This window comes from Silene latifolia, chromosome 6 (genome assembly GCF_048544455.1).
Source record: "Silene latifolia isolate original U9 population chromosome 6, ASM4854445v1, whole genome shotgun sequence".
Taxonomy (NCBI): domain Eukaryota; kingdom Viridiplantae; phylum Streptophyta; class Magnoliopsida; order Caryophyllales; family Caryophyllaceae; genus Silene; species Silene latifolia.
In genome coordinates this window covers 3,960,075-3,983,393 of record NC_133531.1, presented here as the reverse complement: position 1 = coordinate 3,983,393, position 23,319 = coordinate 3,960,075, and the positions used below count along the sequence as shown (strand labels likewise).

The following is a 23,319-nucleotide window of genomic DNA, read 5'->3' as shown; positions in this document are numbered from 1 at the left end:
TGATGATGATACCTTTTGATGTTTCATCTGCCGTTGAAGCTTCTCTCACCGTGATGGTAAAAATCAATTAAATTCATATTGATTCTGATTGAAGAATGGGAGATATAATAGTTGTTAAAATAATTTACAAGGGGAAGATTAGTTAACTACATAATGTAGGAAGATGGAGATCAAAATATAGAAGCAGTTAGAGAGAGAAGAAAAGTTGAATTGAATTACGTATTCTTGGTTTTAGGGTTTAACATATAAAAGTAGTTGAGGAAGACTAAAATAACCTTGGATGTACAATGCTATTGTACATCCAGTTGTATAGTCCATAAACTGTGGTTTTACGGAGCAACTCCCGACTTTAATTACATTCCTTCAAATAATCAAAAATATAAACTGTCCATGCCTTGTTAAATTATAACTCAAGTGAGTCTCAATAATGCATATAGTCAAATAATCTCAGCCTGGATATTTCATGATGTTATGCTAATCTGATAACGCACAATACTCTTGTTATGCAAATTCTCATTTTAAATGGCTGAATCCATTTGAAATAAAGACGGATAAAATGTGATCATTTTACAATAAAATGTAAACATTTTCTGTTAAAAAGTTGTCATCGGTTTATTGTTATAAAGCGATAATTTTAATTATAACTTTTTTATTATTAAATGATCACTTTTTATTATAAAATGTTGACATTTTAATCAATTTAAGTTAAGACTTTATTAAAGAAAGAGTAATTGTTCTTCTTACGTTAAATATGTAGCTACCCTCGATCAGATATTATTGTCAAGTGGAAGGAGTTTATGTTTATCTTGCGTAACTGTGTAAGACTGTAAGGGATGAAAATATGAAGTCATGGAGTAAATGTGTTGGAACTTGGAAAAAAGAAGGAAGAAATGCAGTATTATTGTCAAGTGGAAGAAGTTTTGTCTAAGATAAATAGTGGATCATATTTCCATCATTTTATATATTTTTAAATTGAAATCTAAAATTTTAAGTTTAGTTCTGTTTATAAAAAATAATTAAGTTATGTTCTTTTCACTGGAGTTAAAACTGAACTAAACTGAATTGAATGTAGCTGAACTAAGCTGGATGAAACTGAAATAAGAGATTAAGCAAAAAATAACAGAGCCTTAATCTACCATTATTATACACAAGTTCTTCACTAATAACTACCTAGTTAGCTATCATATGACACTTTTTGAACTCGATCTAGCAAGCGTTTCATGTACTATTCAACTTATTTTTCACAAATCACAATGACTTCATTTTATTAGTTATTAAAAGGAGAACGACACTAAAATTAAGAATCTAACTATTAAAATTGACTGAAAATCAATTTAAATAGCTCAATTCCATTTTATGACTAACCATGCATACAGGTGAGACATCATGTACGATTTGGGATCAGCCAACATTCAACATAATAATGTATAACTCTACTTATGTATTTATGCCGTAAATAAATAACCACGTAATCCACACTTCTATTACTAAATATCAAAAGGGTAATTCCTAAAACACCCATGACGAGGATCCACGAATCCACCACCAAACTATTGACCATATTCATTAAAATATAATCAATTAAAAATAACCAAAAACCACTTCTAAAATCTGAGTAATTAAACTCCATTTATGATTAACCATACGGGTGAGACATCGGGTCCAATATAACTCTATTCATGTATTTATTTCGCGAATAATGATCATATAGTTCAAACTTTCGCTACTAAATATCAAAGCGTAATTCCCAAATCACCCTTCATACAGCTGTTATACGAGATATGAAACCTATGTGAGACATCGGGTCCAATATAACTCTATTCATGTATTTATTTCGCTAATAATGATCATATAGTTCAAATTTCCGCTACTAAATATCAAAGCGTAATTCCCAAATCACCCTTCATACAACTGTTATACGAGATATGAAACCTATGTGAGACATCGGGTCCAATATAACTCTATTCATGTATTTATTTCACTAATAATGATCATATAGTTCAAATTTTCGCTACTAAATATCAAAGCGTAATTCCCAAATCACCCTTCATACAGCTGTTATACGAGATATGAAACCTATGGATGGAGAGAATCCACCCACCAAACTATTGACCAACTTGTGTATGAATATACAATACGTTGTCGCATTTTTTGTGAAGGAACCATAGATGTGGGACATGATTAGATTTATGACTATAGAAGTCTATATAGGAAATAATATTAAGATCATTAATCGTAACCCTAATGGGAGTAACATAAAGGGAATCGACGGGCACATAAAAAGAAAAGAAATGGGACCCACTATCAATCACATCAAACATGAGCGATGATGCAAAACGACTAATAAACTTTGGAGAAAGGTGTCAGTCTATGTGTCTTACGCGCCATGTTGGATGTCGTGTGTCTCACCTTCCCCTATGTGTTTTCGACTTCTTATTGGTTCTTCCGTACCCCCGACCTTGACTCCTTTATACGGCCGACTATTTTTATTTCTTAGATCTTTCTAATTTTTGAGTGCTAAAAATTGCGCATTAATGGATAAATATAACCATTTTATGATAAAAATAACTATATACAAATTCTTATTTATTAAATAATGATTATGTTTTTTTCATACAATGATTACATTTATGCGTCACGAGTTTATAATGTGTTATAAATAAAAATTTGTGGAAATTATTAAAATAGAATTTTTACTACACCAAAATATCTACCAATGACAAATATTCTAAAATTAAAATCAGTTAAAGTATTATTGTTACCACAAATATCTACAAATGATAAATTTGATCTAGAAATATCCTAAATTTCTATTTAATTATAATATTGTACTTTACACAAATATCTACAAATAGTAAAGTAGAGTGAACAATAAAGAAGAAGAGTTAGATATTTCAAGATGAACAATAAAGAAGAAGAGTTAGATATTTCAGGATGATTCTGTCACTGGGTGTTTAATCCGTGCCTAGAAGTATTACATTTATACATATCAATATATCACTAAGATAATAAGGGAAATGATTACGAATACTACCTATTGTTTCTGTTTTTTCCATTGCATGCTTGTTTTTTCATGATTTTTATACCACATTGTTACTATTTTTAATTTTTTCTTTATATACTATACTTTTTATATAACATTGTGAAGATTTTTAATGACAATTATAAATATATGTTGTTGTTCCATTTTATTTTGTGTGACATATTCTTGATCAAAATTTTAAAAACTCTTTAACTTTACCAAAACAAATAATTTATAATAAATTAGACAAATCTTTATATTTCATTTACTTTATGTTCCAATTATTTCTTTTATTTTCTTTATTTGGTGTGTCATTCGTTTCTTTATATATATTTTTTCTCTCCCATACATTACGTTACTTTTTCAACTTCTGTATTTTTTAAGTATTTAGCTCTAATTTTTTGGTATTTGTGCTAAAAAAGCGTTGAAATTAACTGAAATGAATCGAGTACTAAAATAGAAGTAGAATCATATTAAAAACTAAAGACATACAATTCCTACTTTTTAGAAAACTATATAATCTATAATCTATAATCTATAATCTATAATCTATAATCTATAGATAAAGTTTAAAATATAAATATACAAATAAGCCACAGTGCTATATTTATCAAGAAATCAATTACTAAAAATAGAAAAAGTGGCATAGTGACGTAAGATAACAATAATTCAAACAGTTGGGATATTTTTGCTTTATTAATCCATTATTCCTGTGAGGCTGTGACTGATGAGTGATGAGTACATTCCCATTTTTACACTATCTCGCATGTTTACCGCATCTCCATATTAGCATCTCTATTCTATAGTCTCCATCTTACATTAGATATTGTGGTTTTACACCCTTTTTCCTTCTTTCTTTATTGGTTTTACCAAAACAACTTAGTAATTGCTTCTTTTGATTGTTTCCTTACATAGTTAAAGTAATTGTATGTGATAATTTGTGGATGTTTAATAAGGTGCATTATATATGAGGGGTTGTTGTTTCAGGACAGTGCTAAGCACAAGCCGATTAGGTTATGATGACCCAGGCTAACTATTTGAAAATAACTATGATTAGAGATATAGGTAAGATTGATGTTTCAGCCCTAGGTTAAATTTGAATGTAGATTATTCATTCCTAATTGTTGTGTATAATATAATATTTGTCATTTAAGTATAAATTAGATTGTTGTATGTATATCGTCTATAAAAGTAGAGTCTTAAAACGTTTGCGATTGATTATACTCTATAAACTCACATAAAATACTAATGTATCGACTGGTTTTAGTGTGTAAAATACTAAATATCGTCGTATTCAAATAGTTTATTCGAGCTTGATTAATTCCCTTGTCGTATTTAATTTTAATTTAGTTTAGTTTAATATAAATGTATAATCTTTACTTTAAATTAATCAATTCAATTCAGTTCAGATAATTTAATCTCGTAAAAATCAGGATTTAGGACTAAATTATACCCTTGTATAGTTGTAAGTTACTCCCTCCGATCCACACCAAAGGTAACACTTACCTAAAACGGACGATCCACGCCAAAGGTAAAATATCTTATTTGACCCACAACATTACCAAGTTGTCCCCCCATTTCATATTTACACAAAATGCCATTATATACCCCACATGACCACATATCATCCCATAATTAAACCTTCAATTACATGGCCCACATATTTTTTTTCCTCTTTACTCTTACTTTTTCTACCTTTTCTTAAATACTCTATTTTTCCCTAAATTACCTTTAATGTGGATCCGAGGGAGTAGATAAAGAAGAGTCAAGAGTCTATCCAAAAAAGAGAGAAAACGTCAAAGTATTGGGGACAATTGGAGTATCAAATAGGGGTATAAATAAGGAAAGGGGTGGTGATTGGAAGAGCTCAACCTCTGATGTTACTACCCAAAAAAGGCAACTTACTCAAAATTTCCTCAAAAAATAAAAACACTAGCTTCTTGTCTCAAAATAAATCTATCCAATTCTCAACCACCTGTTTCATTTTACGGTATTATCATTATCATTATTATTTATTATCATTTTTATTTCTTCACATTTGTTTCTTCACAGAAATAAATGTTTTTAATTAAAATTAGTTTAAAAAAAAATAATATAGGTGTATTTATTTTTCTGGGTATCATTTTTATCACCAAATCTATCTTGATTTAGCTCTATTTTTTTTCATTGGAGTGCGTTCCTCTTAACCACTAGGCTAATACATCTTCTGAGATATCGCTTATACGAGTTTTTGTTTTGTGAAGTAACTAGCTCAAGATGGTGAGAGGAAAGACACAAATGAAGAGGATAGAAAATGCAACAAGCAGGCAAGTAACGTTTTCAAAGCGGCGAAACGGGTTATTGAAGAAGGCATTTGAGCTTTCAGTTCTGTGTGATGCTGAAGTTGCTCTTATTATCTTCTCTCCTAGAGGAAAGCTTTATGAATTTGCTAGCTCTAGGTAAAAAATTTCTTCTTTCATTTAGTCAATTTTTTTTTTTTTCCTTCTTTAATTTGTTTGATCTTCCTCTATTCATTTAGTTAGTTACAATCAAAAAAAAAAAAAAAAAAAAAAAAAAAAAAAAAAAAAAAAAAAAATTAGTTAGTTACAATAATCTTGGGTGAAATTCCCAGGAGACCCAGATTCAAGCCTCCTCAAGAACAAAATCTTGTGGAGAATTCTTGGCCTGAGTACATGTCTAATAGACTTCGAGCCTGTCACCTTCGGGTGATTTACCTGGTATACGTGGTTTGCAGGCTATCACGTACATCCGCGGATTCCCTCGTTACCAAAAAAAAAAAAAAAAAAAAAAAAAAAAAAAAAAAAAAAAAAAAAATCATGATCCCATGTGTTTTATATAATGTTTCTGTTTGACTTTTTGAGATCTCGATGATAGTATTTTGAATTTTTGGAAATATTTGTAAAAAAGCATAGCAATATTAAAAATATAAGTACTTTTTCATTTCCTAAATTCAAACCATTTATTAAATATATATGAGTAGTTCTATTGAAATACTCCCTCTAAATTTTAATGTTCTTCTGTTTCATTAAAATACTGCTCATATATAATAGAACATATAATAGAGAAATTGAAAGAACATTAAAATGTGGAGGGAGTAGTATGAATCTAAAGACAGAAAGGAATAAAATTATGATTTATTATTATTATTATTATTAAAAGAATGTTTGATGTTTTTCACGCGTCTATATTTTTTGAAAATTATTTTTCTAAAACAATTTCGATCACAATTTTTTTTTAAATGTTACCATATTTTTTTTTACAGCTCAAAAAATTTAGACTTAAATGCTTTTTATGATTTCATGGCTTCTATTGGACATTCCTGCCCAACTCTTTCGAGGTGGTTTGATAGCCTGGTGACTTCAACTTACCTTCCTCATTCGAAAGGATGAGATAGGTTGATCCTACCCTAGAGGATCAACCTAATTTTTTTACCTAATCAAATAAGATAATTAAATTAAAAGAAATAAGAATCTATATAAGCTTGTTTAAAGGCAAATAGAGACATGATTCAATTAGTCTTTAACTTTGTGACGACGCTACTCCTAAATTCTGAGCATCACGACCTCTCACAAAAAGAGAGGAGGACAAGTGAAGACTTTATGTCTTCCCACTCACCTCTTAATGGACATTTTGTGAGAAGAAACGGTATCCGTCACAAGCTTGTGACGGATATCAATGAGATTTTGTGGACATGATTAGTGCTTGGTTGTCATTTTTGGCTTTTTATTCATTCGTATAGACCAATGAAATTTTTGGTGGCTAAATACTTATTGGCTTTTTATTCATTCGTATAGACCAATGAAATAGGTTTCGAATTCCTTATTGTACGAGTCAAGATCATCACCATTTTCTCATTGGTTCGGAGGTAAAATAGAAGGCCAGATCTATTTAACACATTTTAATTTTTACACAGTCCTATTAAAATCTAATACATCTATTTCCTCCCTCTAAATTAAGTCACACCCTTTGATAGAATGGAGAGGATCCATCTCGGTCACTCAACTCATATATAAACAACTGTAGCCGCCTAAGATCTAATCGAATACTGCTAAAAAGACATTTCCTAATTGTATTTGGAAGATGGTCTACATATATAATTTTTAACAAATAATTTTTTCTCTAAACTAAGTTACGCCTTCTAATAGATAACGGAGAGGAGCCATCTCTCTCACTCATATATGTACAACTGTAACCACCTTAGATTTTAATCGAATATCGTTTAGGGTGTGTTTGGATTAAGAGAATTGAAGGGAAAGGGAGGGGAGGGAAATGGAGGGTTTCAATTTCCTTTGTTTGGTTACAATATGTAGAAGGAGGGAAATGGAAGGGGATGGAAATGAGAGGATTTAATTTCCCTCATTTAGACTAAACTAGAATCTTTTCATCATTGACAAGATTTGGAAGGAAAACTTTCTCCTTCCAAATTGAGGGCGGATTTGCCAAATACTCCAGCAATATGGCAAGAGTATAATTGCCTATGCATTGAAATTAGCTTCGCACTCTTTGTCCTCCTTCATTGGAGAAATAAGCTTCCTCCTTTCTCCCCCTCCATTTCCCTCTACTTATTTTTGCTATCCAAACAACCCCCTTCCATTCTCCCTCCCTTTCCTTTCCTTTTCCTTCCCCCTAATAGATAACGGAGAGGAGCCATCTCTCTCACTCATATATGTACAACTGTAACCACCTTAGATTTTAATCGAATATCGTTTAGGGTGTGTTTGGATTAAGAGAATTGAAGGGAAAGGGAGGGGAGGGAAATGGAGGGTTTCAATTTCCTTTGTTTGGTTACAATATGTAGAAGGAGGGAAATGGAAGGGGATGGAAATGAGAGGATTTAATTTCCCTCATTTAGACTAAACTAGAATCTTTTCATCATTGACAAGATTTGGAAGGAAAACTTTCTCCTTCCAAATTGAGGGCGGATTTGCCAAATACTCCAGCAATATGGCAAGAGTATAATTGCCTATGCATTGAAATTAGCTTCGCACTCTTTGTCCTCCTTCATTGGAGAAATAAGCTTCCTCCTTTCTCCCCCTCCATTTCCCTCTACTTATTTTTGCTATCCAAACAACCCCCTTCCATTCTCCCTCCCTTTCCTTTCCTTTTCCTTCCCCCCCCCCCCCTTTCCTTCCCAGTTTGCTATTCAAACACACCCTTAGAAAGATGATATACATATGTTTTTTAACAATTATTTTTTTAAGGACTCTAATTATTTCTAAATAGTATGAATGTCTACTTTAGAACTATATAGATTTGCTTAGGTTAAAGAGCCAAATAAAATAAACAACTATGATGTATTCATTATTGGACGACAATATTTTTATTTTCATTAAATTGATAGTTGACCATTTTGTAATTTCAAATGATAACTTCATATGAATAGGAAGTAAAAATAGTGAATTAACTCTTCATTTATTATTCATCTATATAAATTTATTATCGTCCTTTTTAAAATGTTAGAGATTATATAAATTTCATACATAGTGTCTATTAAAGTAATAAAATTAATTAAAAACTAATGTAATAAAAAAAAAGTAACTATTTTTCTTTTGCTACAAGAAATAAATCATGGACTTTTAGGATAACATAAGTATAATACGAGTATAAAATATAATTTTTATTATATTTATCAAATATTAGAGATCATATTGATTTTATCATACATTAGTATGTATCTATACTAAACTAATAAAATTAATTAAAAAATATAATAAAAAAATGTAACTAATTTTTTATACAAGAAATAAATCATCTACTTTTAGGATAACATAAGTATAATATAAAATATATTTTTTTTATGCAACTAATGCATTAAATATTAATTAAAAAACAGTTTTTTTTTTTTTTTTTTTTTTTTTTTTTTTTTTTTTAGTATTTTCCTTTCTAAATTGCAATAATTTGATAAAAAAAAAAAGGTAAATAAAAATACACAAAAACCGTAGAAAATGTCATGTATGTAGTTATACAATAATACAATTCCTGCATTATACATGCTTTAAATTATCAACAAGTCAACAACATATCAGTTTGATCAGCAATGTAACCCCTTAGTTCATACCCTCTCCTACTTCATCATATGGAAATTACAACCATTGTTATTAGAATCTCGATTCAATTTTAAATTTTATGATTCAAAAACAATTGACCGATCTTTTTATTACGATTTTATTCATGGTTGTAGAATCTTACAATCACATACAAATTTGAAAATTTCTAGAGGTAGGATCCTAATACGATACTACAATCTTCGTAAATACGGAGTATATAGTATTTTTATATAATGTCTTGTAACACTCGATTCTCGCAAATTGTAAAAATATGTTCACATAATGATACTAAACTAGTAATCATCAATATTTTATGGATACATATTAATAAATACGGAGTATATGTTTTAATCTTCAATTCGAGTGGCTGAAGCAGCTCAATTTGTAGGATTTTACAATCGTGCAATCCGAATCTGCTGATTCAATCCTATCCACTTCATCAATCTAATGTGAAATCGCGATCCTAACAAGATTAAAGCTCTAATGAGGATCCTTTCCATTTATCTTTATCTACATACACCTCCTTTTCATTTCTCATTCACAAAATCTCATTGAAGACGGGCGATATTTGTCACAAGCTTGTGACGGATACCGTTTCCTCTCACAAAATGTCCATTGAGAGGTGAGTGAGAAGCACATGAGGGTGCCCAACCTTATCCCCTCTCCCTTTTTGTGAGAGATCACAAGCTTGTGACGGGATTAGTCCGTCACAAGCAAGACTAGCTGTTTCTCATTAGTAGGTGTAATTATGGTTCGTAGAAATAGAGAAAAATTATTACAATTCCGTATCTAATATTCACTTCAAATGATTCTTTCACGTATAATGATTAGACTTACACTTAGAATGTTCAAGAATTAGAATGTTCAAGAAGCCCCCGTGTTAATCAAGTTTGTACCTGAATCTGACACTCTTTCTTTACTGTGACATTGCATTAATCCTACTCCATATATAAGTGTGTGGTGCATACATGCACCTCGTAGAGTAAATGTGAGAAGAAAAAGGAAGCTAGTACTTACACGTTTTGAGCGGTAATATCTGTCTTAAACTCAAAAGAAAAATAAGATAGCGATACCGGGTGTTACTCAAATTCAGTAACACCCGAGATAAAATTGTAATTTGATTAACTATTTTGAATTTCAAATAAAATACTAATGAAGGGCAATTTAGAAACTTTGGCTAGTATTATTAGTTAAACAAGAATTAAAGATTTGGGCCTTGTTTGGTAATCAGCAGATTGATATTAGCAGAAGCAGGTTGGTCAAGCAGATTATAAATGACAGATGAGATTAATAAGTTTGACTAGTATATTTCAATTAGCAAATTTAGTAGGAGTGTTTGGTAATTAGCAGATTTTGGTTAATAGATTGTTGTATTTATGTGTAAATTGTTGACGGATTCATATTTCACAATCTACTAAGAGCAAGTTCAATGGTTTGCCTTAGGGACTTGCTTGCAATTTTAAGAAATTGCAAGCTAGTGGCTAGACCATTGGACAACTCCATATAGGATAGCTTAAACCAAACAACTAGTTTCATTAAGCTAGTAGCTTAATTGGCCATATACAACCAATAGAAATTAATTGGTTTATTAAAATTTGGGTCAAGCTAGTTAAAATGTAAGCTAAATCATTGAAATAAATTTGTAGCCTAAAATTAAACTAGCTTAAAAAGTGATATGGCAATGGTAAGCTAGTTGCAACTAGCTTACCATTGGACTTGCTCTAATGTGAATATGCTAGGTAGAGCAGCATATTGGAAAACGGTAGATTGAGCTTCAATCTACTCTGTCAATATGCCATTTACCAAACACTCAAAATAGTAGATTGATAAGTCAAACATGCTAAAAGTCTTGAACATGCTGAAAATTTTCAATCCGCCGTTTACCAAACAACTCCCAAAAATAACTAAAAAAATCTATTTGTTATCACGCCCATTTGTAGACAATTAAACTCTATCATCATTAGAATTAGGCACTTGATCAATACATCAACAATGGTGTTCAAACGAAAATTCATTGGTAAAGCTATGATGTGGAAAATAACAGTAATTGTATACATCATCAATGGTTTTCTTCAGCACGTGTCTTAGCGACCATGGAAATCAAACTGGGTAGATGGAAGAGATAGATTAGTTTTCACATTTTTTGGAATATTGGATATAGTTTATAGTTTTAATTAGTATCTTTTATATTTTATTTTATTAAATATAATAGATTGCGAGTTAGGGTTTTATCAACGTGTTATTGGCGCAAAAACGAAAACAACTTTTTAGTTTTTTCTATTTTTTTATTAGGGTGTTACCGAGCTCGGTAACACCCGGTGTCGCCCTATCACTTTCCAACTTAAAATATGTCAAAAATGGTAAATGAAACAAAAAAAATATATCTAAAAATATATCTAAAAGTAACAAAACTGCTACTCCATAGGCAATCTATTTTTGTTTTATCTATTCACATGAGTAGTATTTGATCCGTCACTAGCTTGCGACGAATATCTTTAAATCACAAATGAGAATTTGTGATCAAACAGTAACCCTATACTTTCTCCGATCTACCCCAAAGATAACATAGAGGAAAATAGAGTATTTAAGAAAAGATGGAAAAAGTAAGGGTAAAGAGGGAAAAAATAGGTGTGCCATGTAATTGTGGGTTTAATTGTGGGATGATATGTGAGTATGTATTATGTAATGGCATTTTGCGTAAATATAAAATGGCTATAAGAACAACTTGATAATGTTGTGGGTTAAATAAAATATGTTACATTTGTTGTGGATCGTCCGTTTTAAGTAAGACAATAAGTATTATCTTTGGAGTGGATTGGAGGGAGTATAATTCACTCGTCGGTATATCTAAGAGCATCCACATTGAAGAGGATTACCCATCCTCTTAGATGAAAGAGAGTGCTAAGAGGATGTTCTTTTTAATTTGGCAACATCCTCTTTGCATCCTCTTTGAAGTGGAATAGGAAGACATCCTCCATAAATGGAGGATGTCCTTATCTTGGCCGTTGTGCCAAATAAAAAAGAAAATGGGTAGTGAGGACTACTCAAAACTCAAAAGGTGGAAAAAGAGTGGAAATGATGATCCTCTTTGATGTGTAAAAAAAGAGATGAAGTGGATAAAGAAAGTGGAAAGTGAGGTAGAGAAAAAAGAAAGTAATGTGATCAAATAAAAAAATTTAAAAAAATTAAAGAAATAAAGAGGACATTTCCTTTCAATTTTGATGATCTAGAACCTTGTCAAATCAAGCAAGTAGCATATGAAAAGCATGGGGGATAAACATCCAATTTTGTATTAAATCTCTTGTATTTGGACCTCAGCACTAGTCAATAAATAGAGATATATGGGATGTGCAATGGACTGCATGTAGTGGTCCCTTGATTGCGCACAAATATAAGAATTTTATGTGGAGGAAAGAAATTTGTCTAACATGCATGCATGAAAGACAATAATGGAATTTTATCCGAATTTCTGAAGCTAGCAAAATTATACGACAAAATCTGAAAACTTTATTATAAATAGAAATTATACGGGTGGCATAGTTTATGAACTACAAGGCTCCCTCTTCATCCTTTCTTTATGGCTCGATTAGAGGTGATTAGGCTACCAAGAGTTGTTAGGCTAACTTAGAGGTGATCAAATGGTCCAAGCCCATTGGCCCGACCCGGTCCAGCCCGTTTTTTGAAGGGCTTGGACCTTTTATTTTGGCCCAAAAAAGCTCATGGGCCGGCCCAAAAAAGCCCAATGTACTTTTGGGACAGGTTTGGGCTAAGCGTTTGGCCCAAATTTTGGCCCGGCCCGGCCCGGCCCGTATTTATTACTTAAGGAATATTTTTCTTATAAAATTTGTTTAAGTAGCGTAAATTTTATATATAATTCCTTATAAACTCATGTATATATTTATTGAGATTTAAAAGCGATGTTCACATAACATAAATCATATCTACTAGATATGATTAAGCATTATAATGTGTCGATGATTGTCTTTTATTCTATTTTTGGAGATTAATTCTTATGTATTTCATCATTCTTTGTACAATTTTTTATACTAAGTGCACATTTAAAGTACAAGTTGAACGTATTATACTATTTATCTCGTTCGGTAAGTCGTAAATTTTAGGGTCCGAAAAGCCCATATAGGCCCAAAAGCCCGATGTAGCCCTTAAGGGTCGGGCTTGGGCTCGCTAAATAGGCCCTCTCATTTGGCCCGGTCCGGCCCAACCCGCACATGTGGGCCATTTTTCTCATCCCGGCCCGGCCCATGATCAGCTCTAGGCTAACTAGCGGTCTTCAAAAATAATTTGAACCGTGATAATCAGTGGCGAAGAGAAGATTTACGGTTAGGAAATTAAAAGTTTCAGCGGAGACAAACAAGTAATGATATAAAGAAAACGCGAAAAAAATTCGAAAATCTAACTACATTTTTCAAAGTTTTTCAATTTCCAAAAGGGGCGAACATAAACCAAAAAACCGTACTTTCAATGAGGTTTTAGTGAATGGAAATATTAGTAAAGGTATCGAAAATTTTTTCGAAAATCTAACTACATTTTTCGAAGTTTTCAATTTCCCGAAGGGACGAACATAAACTAAAAATCCATTCTTTCAATGAGGTTTAGTGAATGGAAACATTTAGAAATTAGTTGCGTTTAGATTCAGAGTTTTGTCAAACTGAACCGTTTTCAAATTGAATTAAATTAGCGGTTTGGTAAAATGTACCCTTTTTAAACATCCCTAATGATAATTGCTAAAGAATTGGAGAAAAACAGCATGCAGGAAAGCATAGGACGATATCAGAGGCACGTAAGAGAATCACAACCTGACAGGGAGAAATCTATGGAAGAAGACCTTCAGGTAATGTCATACACCCTTTACTACGTCTCAATACTCTTCCGTTTAACCAAGTGCTTACAGTCTAGTGGTAGTTTGGGTAACCTCAAAGCTTGCAAAGGCAAGAATTGCGAGGTTCCGTGTTCGAACCCACGGATGAGCAATGCATGCGGTTATCTCGGCGGCCCCAATTGGGGTGGTTTACATGGTCCAGGTGGTGACGCTGGATTACCTGGGCCCGGGGGGATTAAACCCCTCGTCACCCAAAAAAAAAAAAAAAAAAAAAAAAAAAAAAAAAAAAAAACTTTTCCGTTTCGATTAACGTTTATCTGTTATTTTCCGCACAAAAATCAAGGAAATGAACGGATGAATAATGGATGAATAGGTAGCACCTGACTAAACTTTGTGGATCGAAAACAAAACAAGAGTAAAATGTTGGGCTGTGGACTAATATATGGCCCGGTCTGGTCTAAACAAAAAAATTGCATGGAGAGGACCAGGCCTAATCGGCTAACCATATGGAGTATGGACCAAATAACATACGAGTATTGCTTATTGATTTATTATTTCTACGATTGATTTTAAATTTACTTTAGAGATCTAGGTTTAGTCTTTTTAAGGGTACGTGTTTCGTTTGCGGCTAACCATATGGAGTATGGGCCAAATAACATACGTGTTTCGTTTGCGGAAAAGGCAACGAAGGTAAAATGTTTTCAGGTTAAAGACGGGCGCAAGAGTAAAATTCCTGCCCGTAGAAAGGTGGAGAGCAAAAGGTTTCTCTCCGGAGTCATTGACTAGGTTTAGGCTGTACAAGGTGCATTGGTCGTGATATTGAGTTAGGGGTGGGGACCGGATACTAACTCCGGTGTGCAGCTGGTAATTTCAAAAGGCCAATGGTTGATTCCTCGGTGGTTGTCTCTTGTGTTGGAGAGGGAGATTTGTTGGGTAACACCCAATTGTCCAACACAAGTTTTGTGCAATGTTATAAGATGTTACATGTACATACATTACAAAGTTACAATGTACATGGTGGAGTTCAATGAATTATATTTGATTCATTGTATTAGCTATGGACAAGAGGGATTAATGTCTTTATGAAGATGTTAGTACATGGAATTTGTTCCATAGGCTTTCCTATATAAAGGATGATTTTCATTTGGAAAATAACACAACAATATTTGACAACAAATATCAAACAAGGTGACTTAGCTTGGTAGAAAATAGCAAGTCGGGTTTGAGAGTGAGAGGCAGTATAACGGGTGTTATAATACAATAATTTAGGAGGTTACTCTAAGGGTGATATTAGTGACATTGACTAATATTACTGGAGGGCTAGAGATTTTTATCTTATATTATTGTGGGTTTCGAATTGGTATTAATTCGGGACGGTTACGTTGTACTGGTACTATATTATTATAGTGGATTCTAGTCGATTTGGCTAGTGAGTTTTACTTCCGGTTTGGAAGGTTTTACCCTGGGTTTGACCCTAAAATATCGTCTCATCTTATTATTGCTTACATTTATTTACTTTTACGGTTTACTTGTCGATTGGTTGCTTCCGTTGCACGTGGGAGATTGGCGCTAATTTCCCACCAGTGGTATCAGAACCACTAGGCTCGGTCTGGTGGCTGGTTTAATTGGCAAGGATGTCAAATATGGGGTCTCAATTTGTAGTACCAAAATTTGATGGTAAAAGTAGTTTCACCCTTTGGCAGAGAAGGATGAAGGATCTCCTAGTACATCTTGGCTTAGCTAGAGCCTTGAAAGGAGATGATGGTAAGCCGCAGAAGATGAGTGATGACAACTGGGAAGAGGTTTGCACCAAGTGTGCAAGCACTATTAGATTGTGCATCTCGGATTCAGTCATCAATTGTGTTCTTGATGACGACTCTCCATCGGTGATATGGGAAAAGTTGGAGAAGCTCTACATGGCGAAGAGTTTGACCAACAAGTTGCTTTTAAAGCGACGGTCATATCGGTTGAGGATGGACGAGGATGAAAATTTAATTGGGCATCTAAATGTGTTCAATGGATTGTTAGACGAGTTAAAGAAGATCGAGGTGAAGCTTGAGGAGGAAGATAAGGCGTTACTACTCCTCGATTCTCTCCCGGACACATATGAAACTTATGTGGATACTATTCTGTGCGGGAAAGACACCATCACGATGGAGCGAGACACATCTGACTTTATTGTCCTTTGATGCGAGGAAGAAGGACAAGGCTGAGATACGGATCGGAGCGACAGTACGGGTACAGTTGCAGTTGCTCGGGATGGGAGAGGTCGATCGTTTAACAGGGAGGATGGATCGAAGCATGACAGGTCTCAGTCCAGGAACGCTTCTAAGAATAATGATGTGAAGTGTTTCGAGTGTGGTGACCTTGGGCATATTAGGCGGTTTTGTCCTAAGAAATGCGGGAATGAAGAAAACAAGGACGACACCAACTTGGTTGCCGGCGAAGGAAGTAGTGGTTGTTTCCTTACCGATGGTAATGACATATTTGCGGTCACGGATGTGAACGACGTGTCTTCCAAGTAGAGCTGATCAAATGTGGGACGACCCGTTCGGCCCGCTAAAATAACGGGTTTGGACAAGCAAAATAAAAAATTAAACGGGTAACGGAGAAGAAAACTAGGCCCGCTAGTATAAATGGACAGACTTGGACTAAACAAAATTGTCCATGGGCGGCCCGCTATTAAAAGTAACCTTATAAAAGTTCTTAAAAACCCTCAATCATCCGACGTTTCTGCTCATTTCATTTACTATTTGTACACTCTAAACCAATTAGGTAGCGCAAATGAATACTTATGTCTTACGTATAAGTGGAAGATTGTCGGTATTTACACTTGTCGTATAAAGATTCATCAAGAATGGACATGCTAACGAGATTGTCGTATAAAGATAGTACCTTTTAAGTATTTATTACACGGGAGTGTATGTAACCGCTAACAATGCCGCACAAAGACCAAGGCAAAAATGAACTTTTGATGTTTGTAGTATAACATTGTCAAACTTGTATTTTTTCCAAAATCTAGTAAACTAATCATTTGAAAATTACTTACTTTCTTAAGGGTAAGCTTTTAAAGACAATTGTTAAGTTTTAGTGGGATGTAGCGATAACAAACTCGTGTTTTAATAAAAACACTAATTTATGTATTTGATTTTAGTCAGGCCCGCGAGCGGGCCCGCTTTTTTGAAGTGGGAGGGTACGAACAGTGGAAACTGGCCCACTTAGCGGGCTCGGGCTATAAAATAAGGCCCGCCGGACACTTTTTTAGCAGCTGGGCCCGGCCCGTGTCCGGCCCAAGCCCGCTTTTGATGAGCTCTACTTCCAAGGAAGAATGAATATTAGATTCTGGTTCTCTCAACCACATTTGCACCCGGAAGGATAGTTTTGACGTGCTCCAAGAAGGCGTGGCTAGGAAATTGAGTTTGGCTGATAACTCAATAGTTGATGTCATGGGTGTTGGGGTGGTCAAAATCAAAATGTCAAATGGGGGTGGTGCACACTTTGGACAAGGTTGCTTATGTTCCAAAGTTGCGGCAGGATTTAATTTCACTTAGTCAACTGGACTCCGAAGGTTATGGGTGTAAAGCTCATGGGGGAGTAATAAAAGTTATTAAGGGTTCTATGGTCCTCATGAAGGGGGAGCTACGTCATGGTTTATACCGTCTGGATGCATATGCAGTAAAAACCTTACAGGATGGCTTGAAACGGAAAAGTCGTGCACGTGTTTCGTTTGCGGAAAAGGCAACGAAGGTAAAATGTTTTCAGGTTACAGACGGGCGCAAAGGTAAAATTCCTGCCGGTAGAAAGGTGGAGAACAAGAGGTTTCTCTCCGGAGTCATTGACTAGGTTTAGGCTGTACAAGGTGCATTGGCCGTGATATTGAGTTAAGGGTGGGGACCGGATACTAACTCGGGTGTGCAGCTGGTAATTTCAAAAGGTCAATGGTTGATTCCTCGGTGGTTGTCTCTTGTGTTGGAGGGGGAGATTTGTTGGGTAACACCCAATTGTCCAACCCAAGTTTTGTGCAATATTACAAGATGTTACATGTACATACATTACAAAGTTACAATGTACATGATGGAGTTCAATGAATTATATTTGATTCATTGTATTAGCTATGGACAAGGGGGACTAATGTCTTTATGAAGATGTTAATATATGGAATTTGTTCCATAGGCTTTCCTATATAAAAGATGATTTTCATTTGGAAAATAACACAACAAATATCAAACAAGGTGACTTAGCTTGGTAGAAAATAGCAAGTCGGGTTTGAGAGTGAGAGGCAGTATAACGGGTGTTATTATACAATAATTTAGGAGGTTACTCTAAGGGTGATATTAGTGACATTGACTAATATTACTGGAGGGCTAGAGATTTTTATCTTATATTATTGTGGGTTTCGAATTGGTATTAATTCGGGACGTTTACGTTGTACTGGTACTATATTATTATAGTGGATTCTAGTCGATTTGGCTAGTGGGTTTTACTTCCGGTTTGGAAGGTTTTACCCTGGGTTTGACCCTAAAATATCGTCTCATCTTATTATTGCTTACATTTATTTACTTTTACGGTTTACTTGTCGATTGGTTGCTTCCGTTCCACGTGGGAGATTGGCGCTAATTTCCCACCAGTGGTATCAGAGCCACTAGGCTAAATTTGCACGTGGGAGATTGGAAATATTATTATTTTAACCTAAATTTGGAAATTTTAAGTCAAAACAATTAGGTTTTAATTAATTGCATATTATGGGGAATGCTAAACATAGCACTGGGAAGAAATAAATGCATTTAATTATATTGAATACGGAGCATCATTATACATTTATTTTATTTTATGTTATTTACAAAGTATTATGTTAACCTAAATTTGGAAAATAAAAGTCAAAACAATTAGGTTATAATTAATTGCATATTATGGGGAATGCTAAACATAACACTTGGAAGAAATAAATGCAAAAATAAAAACGCCTAGATGAGGGGTCGAACACAAGAAGTCTAACTCTCAGTAACTGCACTCAACCACTGGGCCAATATCATTGCTATGCACCATTACTACACTTAAATTAACATATCTTTGGGGATGCAGCTGCAGCCACTGCATCCCCATGGCAACAGGTGGACCGTTGGCAGCACAAATAAAGTACTCTGTATGATTTTGGTCCAGATTATTGAATGAACATGTAACTATTGATGCCTTTAATTTTTCCATGCGTAGAAATATGAACAAATTCAGTTTACCTTTCTGATGCATATTTTACGAGTTATTTCGCTGATGCGCATGGTGTTGTTGTTACATGATTCTATAATGTAGAACATGAAGGAGGAAGCTGCGATTTTAGCAAAGAAGGTCGAGACTATGGAAGCTTCCAAACGGTAAATTTACCTCCTTGCATGTTTTGGAATTTCATTTCATATCGAAAACTTATTATTGTATGACCCGGTGTCACAGAAAACACCCTGAGATATTTTAGTCCATTATCAGTTATAACTTATATCGGACCATAGTCCATACCGGTAAAATACTAGCCAAGTACTGATAGTATTGATCCAATCCCGGAGTTCCAGCAAAATATCGACTTTTTTTTTTTTTTTTGGAAAGAAAACGTCTTTTATTCATAACATGAAGTCGGAAGTTACATAAGCTGAAATACTCTCGGGCTTTGTGTCGAGTAGACTTGTACTCGGGCCGGGCTGGGCTGGCTAGGAGGCAGGCCGGGCTCTCCTGGTTAGACCCGGGCCAGGTCAGGGGAAGGGCGGGCTTGGCCCGGATGGGATATGCTTTACCCGGGCCATGGCACGAGGCGGGCCAGGCTGGTGGGGCTTTCCAATTTTTTTTATTTTTGCTAAAATAATGGGCCGGGCTGGGATTTTAGGCCCCGGGCCCAAGGCCGGGTCGGGTCGGGCAAAGTTGCATATGGTAACGGACAAAGCCGGGTTGGGGCCGGGCCGGGTCAGCCCGTGCTGATGTCCAGCTCTAGTGTCGAGTAAACAATAGGGTGTAAATATCGACTATTGTTGCAAGGTAATAAATTATGTAAAATAGAATCGATTTCACCAAAAAGTCGCAAATGTGGTACTTGTATATGGTAATAGTATATGCAGTATAAGTCTTGAATTGTGTTGCATAATTATAGGAAACTTCTTGGAGAAAATATTGGAGAATGCAGTTTAGAAGAGCTGCAGCAACTAGAGAACCAATTGGAAAAAAGTGTAAACAAAATCAGATCAAGGAAGGTTCGTCCCACCGAACATATAACTTCAATCCTCGATTTTATTTTAAATAATATCTGCGTTCGAATTCTTATTTTGCTTAATTAATCGCGTTTTCTTATTTCAGAATCAAGTTTACGTCGAACAAATTAAGAAGTTGACAGAAAAGGTACTTTTAATATAGTTGTCTGAAATAGTTATGTCCACTGTTCTATACGAATTGAAAATGAGATAGCGTAAAATGTCGTTCGTATTCTAACTTTTGACATGAAATTCAGGAGAAGCACCTTGCTGCTGAAAATCACAGGCTAACTGAAAAGGTGATGATCCCCTGTTTTTTCGAAATTCCTAATTGTTTTCTTATTTCACCCGTTTAATACCGTTATATGCGTACAATCAAATTATTAACGCGAAAGTGGTGATTAGGCTCTATAACTTTGAGCAATTGTGAGATTAAGTCCCATAAATTACAAATGTAGCAATTAGCCTCCATAATTTTTACAAAAAGTGAAATTCAAACCTGTTTTTAATTTTAACATAAATATATCATTAAATAATTTTATATTTATACTCATTGTACATTATATAATTTTTAATATTTTAAAAGTATTTAAGTAATTTATTAATTAACATAGTTTTTATATGGAATATTTTAAATATTTTCACTAGTTTTAATATAATTGATATTGATATACTTGTGAAATTACTTTACAAATTCTAAATTTTATGTAATTCATTCTAATATTAGTTTTTTTTTCCAAAATGTGTAATAATTAATAAATTCATACAATTTATAAATGTATTGACAAATTGCATAAATGAATGAAATTATTTTTTTTGTGCAACTTTGGTTGGAAACTAAAAATCTTGATTCAATTTCACTTTACTTAAAAGTTATGAGGCCTAATCAGTACATTTGTAACTTATAGGGCTCAATCTCACAATTGCTCAAAGTTATGGGGGCTAATCATCAATTTCGCATAAAAATATGTCATACTCCGTATGCATTGTGCGTAAAACATTCTCATATAAACTTTGTAATATAAATATGATCCGACTCAAATGTGTAATGTACTTGGGTTGATAACAGTACGTTGTCGTGCCAAAAGAATCGTCATCATCCGCAGTCCATCAAGTAGAAGAAGCATCTCCGTCTGAGGACATTAATAGCCAGATTTCAGACGTAGAGACCGATTTATTCATTGGATTGCCGGAGAGTAGATCGAAGCGCCTTAGCAATGCTTAAGTAATTCGTCAATTTCGAGTTCTTTGCAATGTATAATATGTATGTATAATGTCGGAGTTTTAAGGTTTTGTTTTCGGAACGTGAATTGCTGCTAAACGAGTGCAAACGCCCTATATATATAGCAATTTACTTAAAATGTTCCATCTACCTTAGCGGGTTTGCTCAACTCTTGTATAAGACGGTTTTTATCGTGAGTTGGTAGTTCTCGGAATGAATGTTCTATATAGTTTTCTGATATGAATATCGTAGATATACGGTTTTTATATATACGTATTTTTGTATTACTAACCATATCTGGTGTAGAATGTAAATTGCCAAATTGTAAATTGTACGTTTGAACTTGATACTTATTTGACGGGTAAAATAGCAAACACAAATTGTTGTGTGAGACCATTTTTTATATAAGTCTAAGGCTCTGTTTGGTAAAACTGACCGAAAATGTACCTGAAATCTGAAAATGTACCTGAAACCTAATAAGGTGACTGAAATTAAAAATGTACCTGAAAAGCTAGCTGAAAATTGGAAACTGATAAGGTAGCTGATTAATAGTAAAGTGTTTGGTAAAACTAACTGAAAAGGTAACTGGTTTTTGTAAAATGACATAAAAGGACATTAATAATTATAATAAATTAATTTAAATAAAGGATAAATATGTAAAGTAGAACATTTCAGCTATCTGAAACTTTAAAAAGCTACCTAGAGTAGCTTTTCATTTCAGGTACCTGAAAAGTCATTTCAGTTACCTGAAATGACTTTACCAAATAGCACTAGGTAAAACAACTACCTGAAATATTAGTCAAATCAGGTTGCTTGTTCAAATCAGGTACCTGAAATATCTTGTCAAACATAACCTAACCCAATAAGAGAAACCCAATAAAATTAATTGATAAATATATATATTAAAATATTTTATTTTGATAACCTAATATTTTATATTGATAACTTGCATTTTTAAATGTGTCGGTATTTATCATAAGATGTCAGGTTATCAAAATAAAGTTAAAATATAAATAAAACAAATTTTTAATTTTGGGCTATACTCCTTGATGGGGCATATTCTGCACCCGCTGACCAGGTCAACATATTGAGCAAGGTCAAAGATATCCACAAGCAAGTCAACGACCTAGACACCTAGCAAGCGCGACTGTCGGCTGTCACACACTGGTCCCAGTAGGGGCAACTAGCCAGTAGAGGCACGGTCCGCGAACTCATATCCAAGACCCCTCGGCGGCGAGTCAACAGGGCCCGCCGCCATGGGGTCCTCGGCCGAGGGTAGATCGATCTTTTCACCGCTAGCCACTTGGCCACTTGGCCACTACGGGACAAAAGGTGAAAGTCTATAAATACTCCTCAACTCTCATTGAGGAGGGGATCCACAATTTAACCTAAGAATCACTATTCATCTGGTATGATCTTCCTTATCTCTCTACAAAATACATTTCGCCAAGTAACAACAACTTATCTCTCTAAGTTTACTGACTTGAGCGTCGGAGTGAGTTCGCTCGGTCCAAAGCCGAGCCCTCGGTTGTTCAGCTGTTTCGAGACCGAAAGGAGGATTCAATCAAAGACGTCATTCTACAAGCACGGGTGGTAATAAATAACTGCTCTGGAATTACACCCGGAACAATTGGCGCCGTCTGTGGGAAAGGATACTAGAAGCTAGTCACATTCATTCCCAAACAAAAAAAAACACAAAACAAAAACCCACCCAAAAAGCTAAGAAGATGTCAAAACAGCAATAGGTATTCGTGACGGACGAAATCGAATTCTACCAAGATGATACCGTCCACAATTCTGGAGTTGCGTAGCCCTCCACCGGCCGGGTAATTCAACCGGAGTACGGGATGCCAATAATACCAGATACGCCGCTGCCCGCCAACCAGGTCACCATCATGGGACATGTGGTTGATGCGAAAAGCGAAGCTACTCTTGGACTTAATTGGTAGTACGGCTCACACACT

General features: G+C 34.3%; 1 protein-coding gene across 3 annotated transcripts; it reads left to right on the top strand.

Moving 5' to 3' along the window:
• The first annotated feature begins 4,884 nt into the window (after nucleotides 1–4,884).
• LOC141586036 (MADS-box protein SOC1) lies at nucleotides 4,885–21,575 on the top strand. Of its 3 annotated transcripts, none has more exons than XM_074407133.1 (8): nucleotides 4,885–5,012; nucleotides 5,266–5,460; nucleotides 13,834–13,918; nucleotides 19,214–19,275; nucleotides 20,037–20,136; nucleotides 20,240–20,281; nucleotides 20,391–20,432; nucleotides 21,203–21,575. In XM_074407133.1, exons 2-8 carry the CDS (start codon nucleotides 5,279–5,281, stop codon nucleotides 21,356–21,358), a joined length of 669 nt encoding a protein of 222 aa, XP_074263234.1. In that variant the 5' UTR covers nucleotides 4,885–5,012; nucleotides 5,266–5,278; the 3' UTR covers nucleotides 21,359–21,575. The 3 variants fall into 3 exon arrangements, with proteins under 3 accessions (XP_074263234.1, XP_074263236.1, XP_074263235.1); XM_074407135.1 differs by lacking the exon at nucleotides 4,885–5,012 and adding an exon at nucleotides 5,049–5,138; XM_074407134.1 differs by lacking the exon at nucleotides 4,885–5,012 and having other exon boundaries at nucleotides 5,157–5,460.
• The last annotated feature ends 1,744 nt before the right edge of the window (nucleotides 21,576–23,319 follow it).

Bases quoted from the DNA above. Each gene is read 5' to 3' on its own strand.
- LOC141586036 (XM_074407133.1), top strand. From the start codon at position 5,279: ATGGTGAGAGGAAAGACACAAATGAAGAGGATAGAAAATGCAACAAGC. The intron at 5,461-13,833 runs GTAAAAAATTTC...GGAGAAAAACAG, and splicing joins TATGAATTTGCTAGCTCTAG to CATGCAGGAAAGCATAGGAC. The intron at 20,137-20,239 runs GTTCGTCCCACC...TTCTTATTTCAG, and splicing joins ACAAAATCAGATCAAGGAAG to AATCAAGTTTACGTCGAACA.